This window comes from Lichenostomus cassidix, chromosome 6 (genome assembly GCF_008360975.1).
Source record: "Lichenostomus cassidix isolate B80296 chromosome 6, HeHo_3.0, whole genome shotgun sequence".
NCBI classification, from domain to species: Eukaryota; Metazoa; Chordata; class Aves; order Passeriformes; family Meliphagidae; genus Lichenostomus; species Lichenostomus cassidix.
The window spans coordinates 31,551,707-31,567,012 of NC_139487.1; the positions used below are offsets into that span (position 1 = coordinate 31,551,707).

General features: G+C 46.8%; 1 protein-coding gene across 4 annotated transcripts in view; it reads left to right on the forward strand.

The window, feature by feature from the left end:
• Positions 1–5,685: 5,685 nt before the first annotated feature.
• COL13A1 (collagen type XIII alpha 1 chain) overlaps positions 5,686–15,306 on the forward strand; it is a 61,167-nt gene continuing 51,546 nt past the window's right edge. For 2 of the 4 annotated variants that reach the window (XM_085064335.1, XM_085064336.1), the window contains exons 1-6: positions 5,686–5,795; positions 6,442–6,468; positions 8,243–8,293; positions 12,074–12,109; positions 13,588–13,614; positions 14,660–14,686. In XM_085064335.1, the coding sequence (XP_084920461.1) occupies positions 5,775–5,795; positions 6,442–6,468; positions 8,243–8,293; positions 12,074–12,109; positions 13,588–13,614; positions 14,660–14,686 (189 nt within the window). In that variant the 5' untranslated portion in view covers positions 5,686–5,774. The remainder of the gene's footprint in view (positions 5,796–6,441; positions 6,469–8,242; positions 8,294–12,073; positions 12,110–13,587; positions 13,615–14,659; positions 14,687–15,306) is intronic. The other 2 variants (XM_085064337.1, XM_085064334.1) reach the window with 2 other exon arrangements.

Sequence of the window (15,306 nt, forward strand, 5' to 3'; positions counted from 1 at the left end):
AAATGTGCTGTTTAAGCCCTGATATATATTGTACAACCGTACTGTATGAGGGAGATGCAGTGCTCCACACTGGTATGTTCCAAAAGAGCTTTCCAAAACAAAAGAAACCTAAAGGATTTGAGGGAATTTCTTCCAAGAGGGTAGATTTGCTTCTATGGGATCAGAGGCAGAAGAAAAGGGGGAAATTTGCTTGTATTAGAAGAGAAAAGGTACCTGATACTGAGTGTGTAAAAGGTACTGAGTGTGACAGTGTCAAGAGCCTGACTTGCATGTTCTTCCAAACACAGGGCTCTGACAGCACTGTCATAGGCTGCCCTGCACTCACAGTGGTTATTAACAGCTGCTAATCGTGGGGATACCTTAATTAACAAGCAGGGAGCTGGTGAAAGTGCATCAGCAAATAGGTGCAGCCTGAGGATCAAGCCCAAAAGATGGTGCAGTGTTTTTTCTAGCTCTTCTTTTTAGGATTTATTGCATTAAAAACTTAATTATTTTTTGTTTTTCTTCTCTCTTTCAGGTCCACCTGTAAGTACCAAACCTCTGTGGTTTTAGAAGCTGTTGACACAGAGTCTGTGGGGCATGAACTCGCAGCCTCCTGTCTGTGGTGTCTGTTGTGGTAGCCACCTTTGCAGTCCTGGCAGCCTGGGATATCCCAAACAGCAAGTACTGTGGGAGCTCAGGACCTGGACTGGGGTGGGATTGCTCTTGGCTGCAGCTCAGCCTCTGAGGGGGATATGGAGAGAGTGCAGGACATGGCCAATTCACACAGAGATCTGTGTGTTAGCAGTTGGCTCCATACCCTCTGGGGGAACTGGCTGTATGTGCTTCACATGCATGGGATGCCACATGCTGAATGAGAAGTGTTTGCAAAATAGGGAAAGATAGATCACAAACACATGGCAGGAGCTGAGCTGGAGGGACTTGTTCCCTGCTACTCACTCGGGCTGGCTGAACTGCTGGGCCTTCAAGTATAGCTGTGCAACTATCAATTTCAGAGGAAAAATTGTGTTGACAGCTTCCTTTTCAAATGTTAGCTAATGTAAAACCTCAGCGCAGACAATTTAGGCTTCAGGAAAATAGCTAGGTTATTGCAGAAATTTTCTTGCAGCTTTATGAGACCCACACTGAACCAGAAGCAGCAATGTAAGGACTGAAGCCATGTATCGATAGCTCTCAGGATTATAAAGAAATGCTGTATTGTCTCTAGCACTGTCCTTCCCGAGGAAATGGTTTATATTTGTGTACAATAGAGGGACTATTCAGGTTTTCTGTGAAGGAACATGAGAAGTTAAGCATACGGTAGTCATCTTTTGTCTGTTCATGCAAAAATGTCTTAAACAGTTTGCAGATGATGTTCTGAGTAGTAGTTGCTGCACAACCTATTTTCTTCCCCCTTTCATCAGGCTGAAATGCTATAGACTGAACTCCCACAGATATACGAGCCCAGACCTGTTTAATGACAATAGTCTTCCAAAAAGTTGCACCTTCTAGGCCAAAAGATCTGAAAGCATTTCATAGCTGGACGCCCTGATCCACACAAGACTTGAGTGATAGCTTATCCCAGGGGCTTCCAGGACTGACTGCTGAAGTGGATGTGTTTCAGCATTAGCTGCAGCTTTTTGGGAGGAGAGCACTGCTCTGCAGGCACCTGCAAGTGGAGTCCATCCATGGCTGTCCCTGCCACTTCAACCTGGGCAGCCCATATGTTGGCACTAAAGGGATGAGCTGGGCACAAAATTGGTAGTGGCGTTGGCATTTCCATCATTGCTGTGAGAAGTTAGAGAGAAATCAACAGATCAACACAGACGTCTTCTAGAGAGCAGTCAGTGCCTTTGTGGGGTGAGGAAGACGCACACTCCAGGCTTCCTCTGCAGCAATAAGGGTTAGAAACCTGATATTGTAATGAGAGATTGAAGCCTGGCAGAAGCACATGGGACCACCAGAGAAGTGCTGACATTATATGCTACCGTATCCTGGCTTGTTGCGACCCCTGAACTTGTCTCCACAAGCAGACTTCTGGGACAGGCTGTGAAGAGTGCTACAGCCAGTGGAAATAACAAGAGGAAGTTGGGCAGACTGAGTGTTGTTAGCCAAAGTGGAATTTGTCTTGGGCTAGCAGGATCCTCATCTCATTCAAGACCTCTTGGGTTTCTGATCAGCTGGTGAGTGAGATTGGCTCAGTCACGGTAAGCAAGCGTTCACCTCTGAAGAGCCACATGAGTCCTAGCTGTCACCACAGGAAATATTCCTCCCTGCCATATTTCTTGTGATTGAAATGTAAATTATTTTATGAGCAACAATCTAGGCTCCTGCCTGGCTGATTGTCATACGCATTACTCTGGATAGCGACCCCAAAGTGATGACCCCCCAACATCTCTCTCCCATCTTTACTTCCCAGCTTGCAAAAGACAGCACACTGTGTGACAGGGCTTAGCTCCCAGTGCTGGTGTTGACTTGAGTGTGGAGATGGGCAGAAGCACTCATTAAAAATGCACTGAGCTCTGCTTGCAGTCTAGGACGACAAGGACAAAAGCCAGGGAAATGGATGAGCAGCACCACAGCAGCAGAAGGAAGGAATCTTCATGTGCTTCTCTTGGCCAGCCAATACTCCCACCCTTACTCTTGAAGTCAGTCAAGGCTTTGGTGAAGGCAAGGGCAACCCGCAGTCATGTAAGATATTTGATGAGATTGGGACTAAAAGGGGTGAAGGGAAGGAAGGAAATGATGAAATCGTGCAATAGTCCTTTTGCCGTCTGGACCACATCCGAAGCAAAAGATCCTCTCACGGACATTTTCTCTCCCATTTCTGATCATGCAACATTTCTGTGGCAACTGCAGCAATTCCATACATGAAAAAATAATATTTAGCAGATGGAAACTAAGGAAGAAAGTCAAAGCCCTGTAATTAGCTTGTTCTCCGTGGACTTGCAGATACCTTCAGAGCCCATGCAGAGAGCTGTGGGTAGAGTCGTGCCAAAAGGAGAGAAAACTTCACGAGCATGAGATTAGGAAACCAAAGCAATCAGAGCTGATGGTCATAGAGCTGTGAAGAGTTTTTTTAACCATTCCGTTTCCTAAACCCTTCCATGTGATTCCATCTCTTTATCAAGCCCTCCCTTCAGAGTCTGAGGCTAGCTTTTGCTGTTTTGGTGTATTTTGTTCCAAGGTTTCATAGAAAGGTCACTGCTTCTGGTAAATACTTCATTCCTTTTGTTTCATGCCCTCATTCTCTCTGTCTGGCTGTACTTTGATCAGGAGGCCCCCAGCATTCATAAGGTGGTGGAAGGTACACTTGCATAAAAAATGTGGCGTGGAATAGAGTATTGCAAACAGGACATGGCTCATCCAGAGTAGGGACCACAGGAACTTCGTAGGTCCAAACTTAAAGGGTAACATAATCCTTGCAAACCCTCCTATGTGTGAAAAATGCTACTTTTGAAGATGTCTTTGAGGGTCTGGTTGAAGAGGCATGATGTGTGATGTTCTTGCTGATGAGACTTGCTAGTTGCAGCAGTATTTGGAAGGCCTAAGTCACCTTGGGACAAATGCAAAAATCTGTAATAACAGTATCTGCATCTGAGTTAGTCATGACTGAGGAAGGAGCGTGGGTTTTGGAATTAGAGCAGCATGATTTCCTGGTGATGGTTCCCCGGTCCCCAGGCTGGGGCTCACCTGGAGACTGCACAAGCTATAACAGGCAGTTTCCCAATGACAGAAATGTAAACTGTGCTGCTGGCTCTCCCGTGACTCAGGACAGAGGCTGCTGGTCACCTTTCATGCTTTTCTAACTCTGATGTGGGAGCTTCAGGCAGCTTTGCATGACTTCGTAACCAACCTACATGGTATCGTCTGCCCACGAGTGCTTTTTTCTGGCTCCCTGTCACAGACAACCTTTCCTTATAAACATCTGGCATTTATTTGCTGTCCTACTGGGAGCTCCCCCTTTGCTGTTATTGCTTGGAGGGCTGTAACTCTGCACAGTCACATACCAGACACGGTGCCGTCATGTACCACTCCAGGTACTCACAGAGACCTGACACAGCTCAGCCCTGACCTTGCACTCTTCCTGGTCATGCACCAGCCACAGCAGAGCCAGAAGAAGCAAATTGAGCTTTTACCTCAAAAACCTTGAGGGAAATCAGCCTGGGCTCAGCTCTGGAGGAAAGCAGCATTTAAGGGACTAAAAGCAGAGGAAAGCTCAGCGTTATGTTTTCCAGCAGGCACAAAGTAATCCCAGAGCCAGATGCAGACACCAGGAGTTTTGCTCGCTCTCGGCATGCAGAGATAGGCAAATATTAGCAGGACTGAGAACCCACCTAAAACCCTAGAAGAAAGCAGTTTCCCATAATATATCATCAACAAAACTTAAAATCAAGCAGCTGTTTAGGGTTTCATCCATCTGCAAGGGGTGCTTTTGCAAAGCATATATGGCTCTTCAATTTATCACAACATGTGCTTCATGGAAAGGAATGGCCCCCCTACTGAATAGCCCCCCCGGCTCTGCAGAGGGAAGTGGCTAAACTTCCACCCAGGAATGGTTTGATGCCAAGGAATAATGTCTGAGTTTGGGATGCACAGCCTTTGTGTACACCCAGAAGAACAAACAGAGCTAAGTGCCTTCCCCTTCCAGAGATTTCAGATTATGTTCACACGCACTGGGACTGAACATGGGGGAAGGCACGAAGAGGTGGCACTGATGGGACTGGTGTCTCCAGCTGCAGAAACCAGAAAACCAGGTTTATGTCTACAGACACAGTTAGCCAAGGGCAGGAACACTGTTTTACATAAGGAAACCCCAAACATTGCTGGAAACAGAACTGGGGGATTATTATCACATAATTTTTGCAAAATACAGAGCAAAAGCAACATGGTTGCTGAAGCCATAATCATCAAGATCCTTTAGCAATGAGCTGCTATCTTCCAGATTTGCACAGCCTTCAGTTTTGGTAACCAGGAATGCAGAGGGGGTGTTGTCTTTTTTTTTTTTTTTTTTTTAATTGCATAGTATAATTCTACTCTTAAGAGGGAGCCAACTGCCTTGTAGGTAAGTGAGTGTAGAAAATGGTCACTGGTGCTGTGTTCATGTGTTTTTGAAGCTCTGTCCAGTGTCACCTGACCCAAAGTCATTCCCAAAACCACTGTTAGGATCGCTCACATGCTGACAATGCACTGGGAAGTATCTCAGAGGGGTAGAGGACACTGAAAACAGCTGCTCATATGTCTTCTTCCAGACGTGCTTTTTCCTGTGTCAGCTTGTGTTCTCACATTTTTCTCTTGCTTCTGGACAGGACAGTATTTTCAAGTCTAAGGGAATTGTGTTTTAAAGTGATAACTCTATAAATAAATAGCTAACACCCAGGTGACTTTGGTCAAGAAAGAGAAAAACATGACAGTTGGTTGCGGCAGGAAGCCAGTTCCCAGGACCTGGATTTTATGAAGTGTTGGAGATTGGGATGATACTTTGTTTGACTGGAGACTCCTGTCATCCTTTTGCTGCCTAAATTGCTGTATGTAATTTCTCTTGTGAGATGTGGAGTTTGTCATACATGGAAATGAACTGGTGGCTCACATATATTCTAAAGACAGGTTCAGGCACATGCAAACGCGCTTTCCTCTCTTTAACTTTCTCTCTCCCTCTCAAAATCCCTGGACACTTGCACCACAATGTGAAATTGCTGTGACATAGTTCATTTGTGCTGTTCTATTACCTTGCTTTTGGCCCATTATCAATTGCTTCTGATTTTTGCTCTAATTGCCAGGGAGACAAAGGTGAGATGGGAATCCCTGGGCGGCCGGTAAGTCAAACCCTCTTTTGTGTGCCTTATATTCCCTATTTTCTTCCATCCCCCAGGGATGGGGTGGGGGTGTGTATGCTTTCAGGATAATCCTTGTGAGGACACCTTGTCAGGTGTCAGTGTGAGCAAAACTACTCCTCCTGAGTCCCACACCTGAGGGGCTCCCCTGGTCTCAGCAGGTTTACCAGCCCTGCAAGCCACATACATGCTGGGGAAGTGTTTCCATTTCACCTGCTGTACTATCCAGGCCCACCTCTGGTTCAGCATCCCCCTGGTTGGGTGTCTCGTGCTGCCACGTCGTGCGCCAGCTGGGCTTGCTATCCCTGGGTTTGCTAACACACACCCCTGCCTGCCACTGGCAGCTACCCCTTCCAAATAACTCTGCCCTGAGTGAAGGGGGCCATCCCCTGCCTGGCTGAGTGCTGTATTTTGGAGCCGCTCCTTGCTCAGGAATCCCATGGTGAGGATGGGGAAGAGGACAGGGGCAGGAGCTGAGGCCACCCTGTTCATCCCAGCCCCATAGCCAGGGTTGTGGGGTGGGAGAGCGTGCCTTTGCCTTTGCTGCTGACGCCTGTGTTTGTCTCTCTCTCTCTCTGTCTTCCCTGCACCTTCTTGCATGTGGCTGTGACGGGTGCCACTGACCCAGGGACTAAAAGGGCAGTCTGGAGAGAAGGTGAGTCAGCTCCTCATAGCCTGTAGCACCCCCAAACTGTCCCCTTCTAGGGCCAGCCCAAGCTCCCAGGTCACAGTCATGGCCACTGCAGCCAGCTTTGGGCTTCCACACCCCTGGGCTGCCCCATTTTCTGTGTCAATGCAAGTATATTTCCCAAATTCCTTTCAGGCTAGTCATTCAGGCCGTCAGCCTCCAAAGATGCTGTGTTTCTTGTTTATGACAATTTACTAACAGCATAAGGGCCAGTGGGCACACGCAGGGCTTCCCTCAAGGCTTCTTGGATTTTAACCATTGACTTTCTTTCCCACTGGCAGCTCTGCTTGCCCTAACCAACCTGGAGCTTCCCTTCGCCTCTCAGGTTAGCCCAATAGCTGGTGCAGGTGGGAGCAAGGAATAAAGTGGCATGGCATGCTCCTATTTCTAACACAGTGGGACCTCTTCCTCCTGAGGAAAGCTGATGGTGCAGTTTAAGTCCGCAGGACTTAAACGCACAGGCTATTTGCTGAGACCATCTCACAGACTATTTGCTGTGCAGTGAGTTGGGATTTGTACCCACAAAGGAGTGCTGGTTTACAAAGCAATCCTACTACTGGCCCCTGTTTTGAAGTGTTTGGCATTTCAGTGTTAGTACGTTTTCTCCAGAGCTACGAGTACCTCCCACCTGTGAGAGCAGGGAAATGGAGATGTTTGGGATGCATGAATAACTAAACAACTGTGTAGAAATTAGGAATTTATCTGACAAGAGGGGTTATCCATGCACTACCATACCAGGTTCAGTTGCTCCTCTTCATAGCAGATGGAGAGAAAAACACAACAAGGAAGGGTAAAGTAGGATAGAGATTCTTTGTCCTTGTGTTCACTAGTTGCTCAGTGGAGCCAACCAACATTATCCAACAGACCAGAATTTCCCACCTGAAGCCATTCTGCTTTTTCTCTGCATGTCCTTGTGTTTGTTTCTGGCCAAAGTTTTCATGAAGGGACAGCAGATACATACGAACAAAAAAGGGAAAAAAAATCACTCCTAGCTGCCCCTGCTTCTCCAAAGCCCTCCATGAGAGCCCTAAGTCCTTGGCAGGCCACAGCTTTGTTTTGCAGAGTGTTCTGCTTTCTTGCAGGCTGCTTGGTTTATGGGATGCTCTATCCCAAAGCTCCTCAGCCCTGGGCGCTTCTGGATCTGCCTCTCAGGAATACACCATGTTTTCCAAAGGGCATGTCCTGCCCATCACACACTGTGGGTGGCTAGGAATTGGAGAGGCAGCTGTTTTCTTTTTCAGCAAGCACTTTGCTTTGTTTTCATCCACATCTCAGCTGAGTTTGAGAAGTACACAGGCAAGGCATTTCTGGAGGCAGCCAAATAAACTGCCCACAGCTCCCATTTCCCTGGAGCCCAGCACATCTCTCTTTCTTTTCCTTCCTCTGCAGGACACAATCCTCCTGGAACTCACAGGAAGGAAACAGAAAGAGTTTGAGGCCATCTTTCACACTTGCAATGGGGCAGAACCTCTGTTTTGCCAGAATGTGTTTTATGTGTTTATACTTCCCCTTGCTGTGCAGCTTCCATTTTCTAGAACATCTGAGCAGCTCTAAAGGACATATTTCCTCCCAAAGTGTGAGGCAGGGGCTGGGGGAGGCTGGAACAGCAGCTGCCCAATAAGCCCTGAAGGTCTCACACCTGAGGCACCCTCATTTAACCTCAGTCTTGACAGGAGTATAGTTGTCTTTGTGTTTTCCTCTCCTTTTCTCACTCTTTTTCCTCTGCTTTGTCTCTCTGCAGGGTGCTCCAGGAGAAGCTGGCATGTCTATCATTGGGCCTCGCGGTCCACCCGTAAGTGGCTTTTCTCTCTATTTTTGTCTGATGCAGGATGTGGACAAGTTACTGGAAAAGACTTAGGAGGGGCATTAAGATTCAGCATCAGCTGGAAAGAGCAAAAACCATGTATAATGTGGTTCTCATGCTGAAACAACCTTGGTTTTATACTGCTATTATATACTATATATAATGAAATTATAGCTCGTACTCCAGAACAAATGAGGAAGCCTTGTCTCGGCAAGGAAGCCAAACTCCTGCATTTAAAAGGAAGAAGCATATTTCCTTCTTGCAACAGGGCTGCTATCACTTTTGGAGAAAATTTTCCCTTTGCCTGGCTGATTTCAGCCCTTGGTTTAATCAGCAGGGAACAAGCCCCCTGATTTTACTGAAGACCAGGATCAGAGCTAAGCTGGTGACTGGAGAGCTCACAAAGATGCATAGTTCAGACATCTTTGTCATGTACCCCAAATCTTGGAAGCTCTTTGTCAGCACGGTTACTGCTATCTGGAGAGTCTCTTAGCTGGCTGGGGAAATGACAAAAGGCAGGATTTTGGAGCCTCTTCTAGCAAAAGTGTCTCTACAAGGTGCAAGAGGTCAGCCAGACAAAGCTTCTTGCAAGGACAGGGTCATAAAAGAAGACCAAAATGAAGGGTTGAAGTGTTTACGTGCCCTAAAATGCTGGATGCTTCTTGCACTGTGGTTCAGCCATCAAGCCTCTGCTTTTGTGTGGGTGCAGCCAGACCTCTCCACTCCACCCCTGTACAGACTCCACCAGAGATTTCCATGAAAAAAGACCTGGAGATTCAATTCTCTCCCTCTCAGTGGGCACTTCCGATTTTGATTAACCTGTGAAGAGCATTGTCCTTGACCTGCAGAGAGGATGGGCTGCTGGCAACCTTTGTTTCATAGCAGAGGTCAAGTGAGAGAGACCCTAGCAGTGCAAACACTTGGCTACATCTGGCTTTCCAATTAATTTTCCAAAAGCCCCATGACAAGTGTTTCTAATAAAAAACAGCTTTGCTGGTCTCCAGGGCCACCTGCCTGGGATTCTGGAGTTTGAGAAGTGACAGAACCAAAGGCCAGTACCCAAATGGGTCTCCCCAAGTGTTTTATGCCTAGCAGATGGTCCCTGGCCATGTGCCTAGGCAAGGAAGAAGGGCTGGCAAGTCTCTCAAGCCAAGGGCTGAGCAAGACCACCCTGCTCCACAAACAGCAGATATTGGAGGGTAAGTGCCCTGTTGCTTTTGCTATTTCTCACAAGCTCTGGCTCTCAGCCTTCTGAACAGTGTCATTATAGTAATCAGAGAAAACAGCCATCAGTTCCTGTCTGTGTAGGTCCTGCAAAAGAGGCAGGCACCACTGTTTTCTTGAAGGACACATGCCTGGGCTGCAGGACAACTTTTGTCTGCTTTGGTGCTGCTGCCTTTGCTCTTGTTGGGAAAGTGCAGAACATGTTGCATCTTTAAAGCAGCAGAAAAATTAGATGGCAAATGGTATCTAAAATGGGGTTTTGCCTACACCAGTCAAAGCCCTGAGGTGCCAGGACTGGCCCAACTCCACGCTTTCCCCCTGGAAAGCCGACTGTGAAGATGATCCAGTTTCCTGGGGAGCTGGTGATCGGTCAAAAGGATGGCTGAGCACTGAAGACAAACACGGAAACCCTGGCCAAGGGGCCACTCGGAAAGATGTGGGATGACAAATAGTTTCCAGATTTTGGTTTGGAGGTTAAAGTTTTCACTCGAGCTCAGAGCTGCCTAACTCCTGGCCAGAGAGGGACAGTGCGCTGATAGTGGCAGAAACAGACGGTCTCCATGATTTGGCAGCTCCCAGGATTACATACTGCATACAATCAACATTTTAAAAAGGAGACAAGGAAAAACAGCCACCCAACAAAAACAGGCTCTTGGAATCGCTTGCTGCTGAACTGTTGTCTTGGCGTGATACTGTGCAAATCACTCTGCTGTCCTCCAAGGAGAAAGAAGCAACAGTCTGTAGTCTACAGAGGAAGCCAAATGGCACCATTTCCAGGTTTTCTCCCTAATTCTTTTTTTAGCACTTCTTGTCAGGGAGGTGTCCAACAGGGAACCAAAATTAATGAATTGTGGCTAGGCTCTTCTTGCTTCTTGCCTTTTCAGAAGCCAGCAGTGGACAGATCCTTTAATTTATAGCCTATCTTCCCTTCTGGTCACTGGCCAACGCGACCAGGTGGTTTTGTGTGTATCTTACAAAGCAAAGCTGACCAAGTTCAACTTTGCAGAACTAAAGAAACAGTGCAAATGTGATTAGGTTCTGCTAACATTGTGTACAAAAACCAGAACTTTTCAGTGCAACATGAGGCATTTTGTGGCTGGGGCATCCCTCAAACCCTGCAAAGAGGCTATTTGGGCTCATCCTCTGCAGGGGTAACCCTTCACTGAGTCTCTCTGCAGACACAGGATGGCTGGAGATGTTACCTGAAGGTGAAGGTTTTCCCTGTCAGCATAGCTCTGAGGTCTCTCCCAAAGGAATGTTGTTGCTTCACTGTGGCAAATCCCAGCCTCACAGCCCAGGAGGCCTGTCCCCCCCTTCCCTTCCCTTTGCACCACATGGGATCATTCTGGTTAAGGCAGAGGTGCACCCTGTTTATGCCCAGCTCATTCCTAGGAAGCCCCTGCAGGACTCCAACAGTCCAATCATGGTAGCTCAAATTGCTGAAGAAAGCATTTTCTTACCCAGAATGAGAGAACACTTAAGAAAGCTGGGCATTCTGGCATCATAGCATAGCTTTCAGGGTAGGCAAGATGCCACAGTGGTCACTTGATGAGCGTGGCACTGGATTTACCTCATCCAGCTGTTTCTATCTACATGAGTATGCTTCAAGATCTGCTGAAGTCTGGGCCATATGGGCCATATGCTTCCTGACCTGGCTCATGATTTTTTTGGGAAACTGAAATTAAAAAATCCTTAATTGAGGTATCTTTACTGGATACCTACAAAGCTGTGGTAACAGTGACCTGGGATGTTACAGGTCCCAAAAACTGCAGAGCTATGAAAACTTAACAGCCAGGACACTTTTTTTTTTCTTTTTTTTTTTTTTTTTCAGTGTTTTTAAGTAGGGGATGAAGAAGCTGCCAAACACATCCCAAGCCAGAGTTTGCTGTACCTGATCCCAAACTGGTAGCCAATGCTAGCTAGCCAGGAAGAGGCAGGGGGAAAACCTTGTTGCTCATGTTACTCTCATCACACTGCCTACCTCTCCTTTTCCTCTTAGCTCTCAGAGGATAAAAAAACAAAACAGAAGAGGAAAAACAAAATCATCTCCAGAATTATTTGTGAGGAAAATGAATGAACTGAGGCATCAGATGAGGGGAGGAGGAGCAGAGGAATGGCTGTATTTAGACACCAGTGACCTGCAAGGCTTGACTTGCACAGAACAGCACCCTGCATTAAACATCTCAGGTTTATGGCAGCAAGAATTGCCATAAAATGAGCTCAGCCTCTGGAATATGCTCCAAAAGCCTAACATATGGGCTAGGGACACCCATTTAATTAATGTAGAAACTTCAAGGAAACTGCTTGCAGTCCAAACTGGAGCTGCTCCAGCATTTTCTTGGCCCTGTACATATTGGAGTGGGGATGAGAGATTTCCCCTCCTTCCCAAGACACTTTCCCCTTGGAGGGGAATTTGATATCTCTTCAGAGAGTTGTAGGCTAACTGGTCAGAGGCTGGAGGAAAGGCTCTGTAGAGAGGACTTAGGGTCCATCAAAATTCATTTCAGTGTCTCTAAACTGCTGTCTCTATTTCGTCCTTCCCAGGGACAGCCTGGAACAAGAGGTTTTCCTGGATTCCCGGTAAGCATAACTCTTCATTTATGAGGTATGGATGTGTGATATTACTAGGAAGCCTCATAAGTGCTTGCTGTATCTCATAATTTTTTCCTGAAACCAGTGACCTGATCTGATATCACTGGAAAAAGTAATTTTTTCTTCATTTTTTTTTCTACTTTTTTTTTTCTTTTAAATGATACTTAGGAAAAAAAAAAGCCAACCAGCCAAAAAAATCAAGCTCCCAAACCACACAACTCTGAAAGGAAATTAATTTTAAAAAAGCCCCAAGTGTTAAAATAACATCATTAAAGCCAGATCTGTTGGGTAGAAGAAAACCATCCTAAGAAATACCCGCATCCCAAACAAAGAAAACAGCCCCATAAGTAGGTGAAATTCCAGCTTTAATTGAGCTTTTAGGTGATATTACAAAAGCTGAAAGTGCCTGGGATCCAAAAGGGGCCCTGACTCCTGAGGGTCAGCTGGGGACTGTGTTAGGCTGAGCATCCTGGTCATGCTAAAGGGAGAGGACATAAGACCCGAGGGGGAATTCTACTCCAGCACAGTTGCAACAGAAACTATGCCCAGGAGAGGACAAAGCAAATTTCATTTCAATCCTACAGTTGCTGGCAGCACTCTCTGAAGCACTGAGGCTGCTGAAGAACTCAAACAGTTGCTATTTATTCATATGCATTTATCCTGGACAACTAGGAAGTCTTAGGCAAACACAAACAGCCTCCACATCCCTGCTCCTGCCAGGCAGCTCAGCTGCTGCTCCAGGACACTGGATGTGCCAGAGCAGATCTGCGGGGGAGACTCTCACGCCTGGAAAATGGGAGGAATTGGCAGCCTCTGAGCTGTCTGACTGGGCTCCACAGCTCTGCCCTTCGTGAAAAGGGGGGCTGTGAGCTGCCCCTGGGCTGAGGAGAAGCAGATCTCTCCAGGCCCTTGTGGTCTTTGGCTTTTGGAGGAGCAGAAAACAAATCGGCCCAGCTCATGAGAAAGTGCCGGGTGGGACAACTCTGCAAAGCCTGTTTCTCATCAAACAGTACCTTCAGCATGTGCTGAGCTCTATGTCACCTCTTCCCTGGGACACTTTTATTATTCTATCATTTGCAAAAATTCCTCTTCCCCCAAAGGTGGGTGCCTTTTTAAAACAAAGCCTTGAGAAAACTGCTGATATTCAGCTAGTTTACCAAACACTGTAAAATTTTAAATTCTGAGGCTTTTTTGCAAATTGCCTATCAATCCCTCCTTGCTTCCATTCTTGTGTCCTGCATTGCTGCTGAAATGTGCTGACAGAGAGCAGGTCCCTGCTGAAGCAATTTGAAGTCTTGGCTGGTACTCAGTGGTCCAGGGACCTGCCAGGATGGGGCAGGAGAGCAGGGAGAGTCACCTCACGTCACCCCAGTCCAAGCAGTCTTGTGGCACACAGTGCTTCATGGGGCAGATGGACAGACACCCTGGGGAAAGCATTGCTCATCATTTTTCCTCTTTTATTTCAGGGCCCTATTGGCTTGGACGGCAAACCGGTAAGCAAACAACTTTTCTGCAGGCTTCCTGCCCTGCCTCCTGCTAGGTCCCTCTGTGCTCCCTGCCTGTGTGTTACACCATATGTTTTTAAGGGGATTATTTTGCAATGTCATGCACATGCATGGATTAAAAGAAAATTAGGAGGCTGGCAGGCAGGAGGATGCCACAGATGCCTTGGGGGAGATGCAGGAGTCAGGAGATTAAGGAAGGCAGGGTATGGCCTATTCCTTTCTAGGCAAATCTGTAAAATAGCAGTTCACAAGTGCAGCAGCCTGGCTGCTGCGGGGAAAGCCTTAGCAGGCACTCCCACCCCAAATCAGACAGGTAGAGCAGATCCCCAAGGTATCAGCCCTTTGCCTTAGCCAACAGCTTCCTTCTCTTCGCTGCTGTGCTGAAAGGAACTGCAATAGAAGAGGGAAGGATCCTAAAGACCTCTGTGAGACCTCCATGCTGTCCTTAGAGCTTTGTAGTAGTAACCTAAGTTCTTCCCATCATTTGGAGAGTTAGGGAAAAATGAGCTACTTCTCCATGGACCCAGTGGACATGAAACCCATAGTTCCATATAGCAGCCACATAACCAAGTTTCCCACCACACTCTTCCCGCTGTGCTGTAATGCAGAAGGAGCTGGTAGCACATACCTCTGGCATCTAATTTCCTGCACCAGGACCCTGTTTTTGCCATGAGGAACGTCACCCCCAAGAGAGACACAGCAGCACCTCTCTTGTACTGCCCTGGGGACACACACTTCACTCAGCAGAAGCTGCTCTGCCAGCCCGAGGGGGGCTTAACCATGACCCAGCCATGCCCTGCAGAGTCTTGGCACCCTGTGTTCTTCCCCCAGAGCTTTGTTCTGAGCATTTTGGGCAGCAGGGAGTGGTGTCCTGTTAGGTGTGTGAGCAAAGCTCCACATGATCACTGTTGCATCCCCCTTTGGAGATGTAATGCTTTTGGGCACCTACCAAGGTAAGGGGGAAGTGGGTTAAGTCAACATCTTCTAGAGACTGCAGTGGCCGAAGCCGATGTGTGTTTCCTTTCTTTTGCAGGGCCATCCTGGACAGAAGGGAGAGATGGTAAAAATACATATGTTTGTCTGTGGGTGATGGGTTGGTTTGAAATGATGTTGTCTCAGCTGGAAACAAGCTCATGGGCAGGGTAGCAATCTTAGTTCAGCTGATGCATTAGCTGCATCCCTAATTCTGTAACTTCATAATAGTAGTGCTGGGATGCATGTCTGTAATTTTTGCATTATGGCTATCAGATTCATCATGTCACAACAGCAACTCTCTAGTTACGCATGGGATGTGTTTTCCTTGCAGTTAGCAATTATGTTCTTTAAATATATTCTGGGAGCTGACATTTTTCGTGGTTGGCCTCATAGCACAAGTAAAAGTTGATGGAAAGATTTCTGAATACCCATCTGGCAGCTTTCAACTTATCTAACAACAACCAAAAAAAGCATATTTTTTGTATTAAATGTGGTTTCTCCCCCCTCTTGAAGATCTGTTTCATGTGTACATCATACTAAAATGCTTTTGGTTGAAAATGATAAACTTAGACTGCACTTGATGGAAGCTCAAATGCTGTCTTGTTCCTTTTGACATCTCTGATGATGAAATCCCAAATATGAGTATGTCAAGAGAGCAGCTCTGTAGTCACCTTCGCTCACTGAAGTGTTGAATGTTTTCTTCTG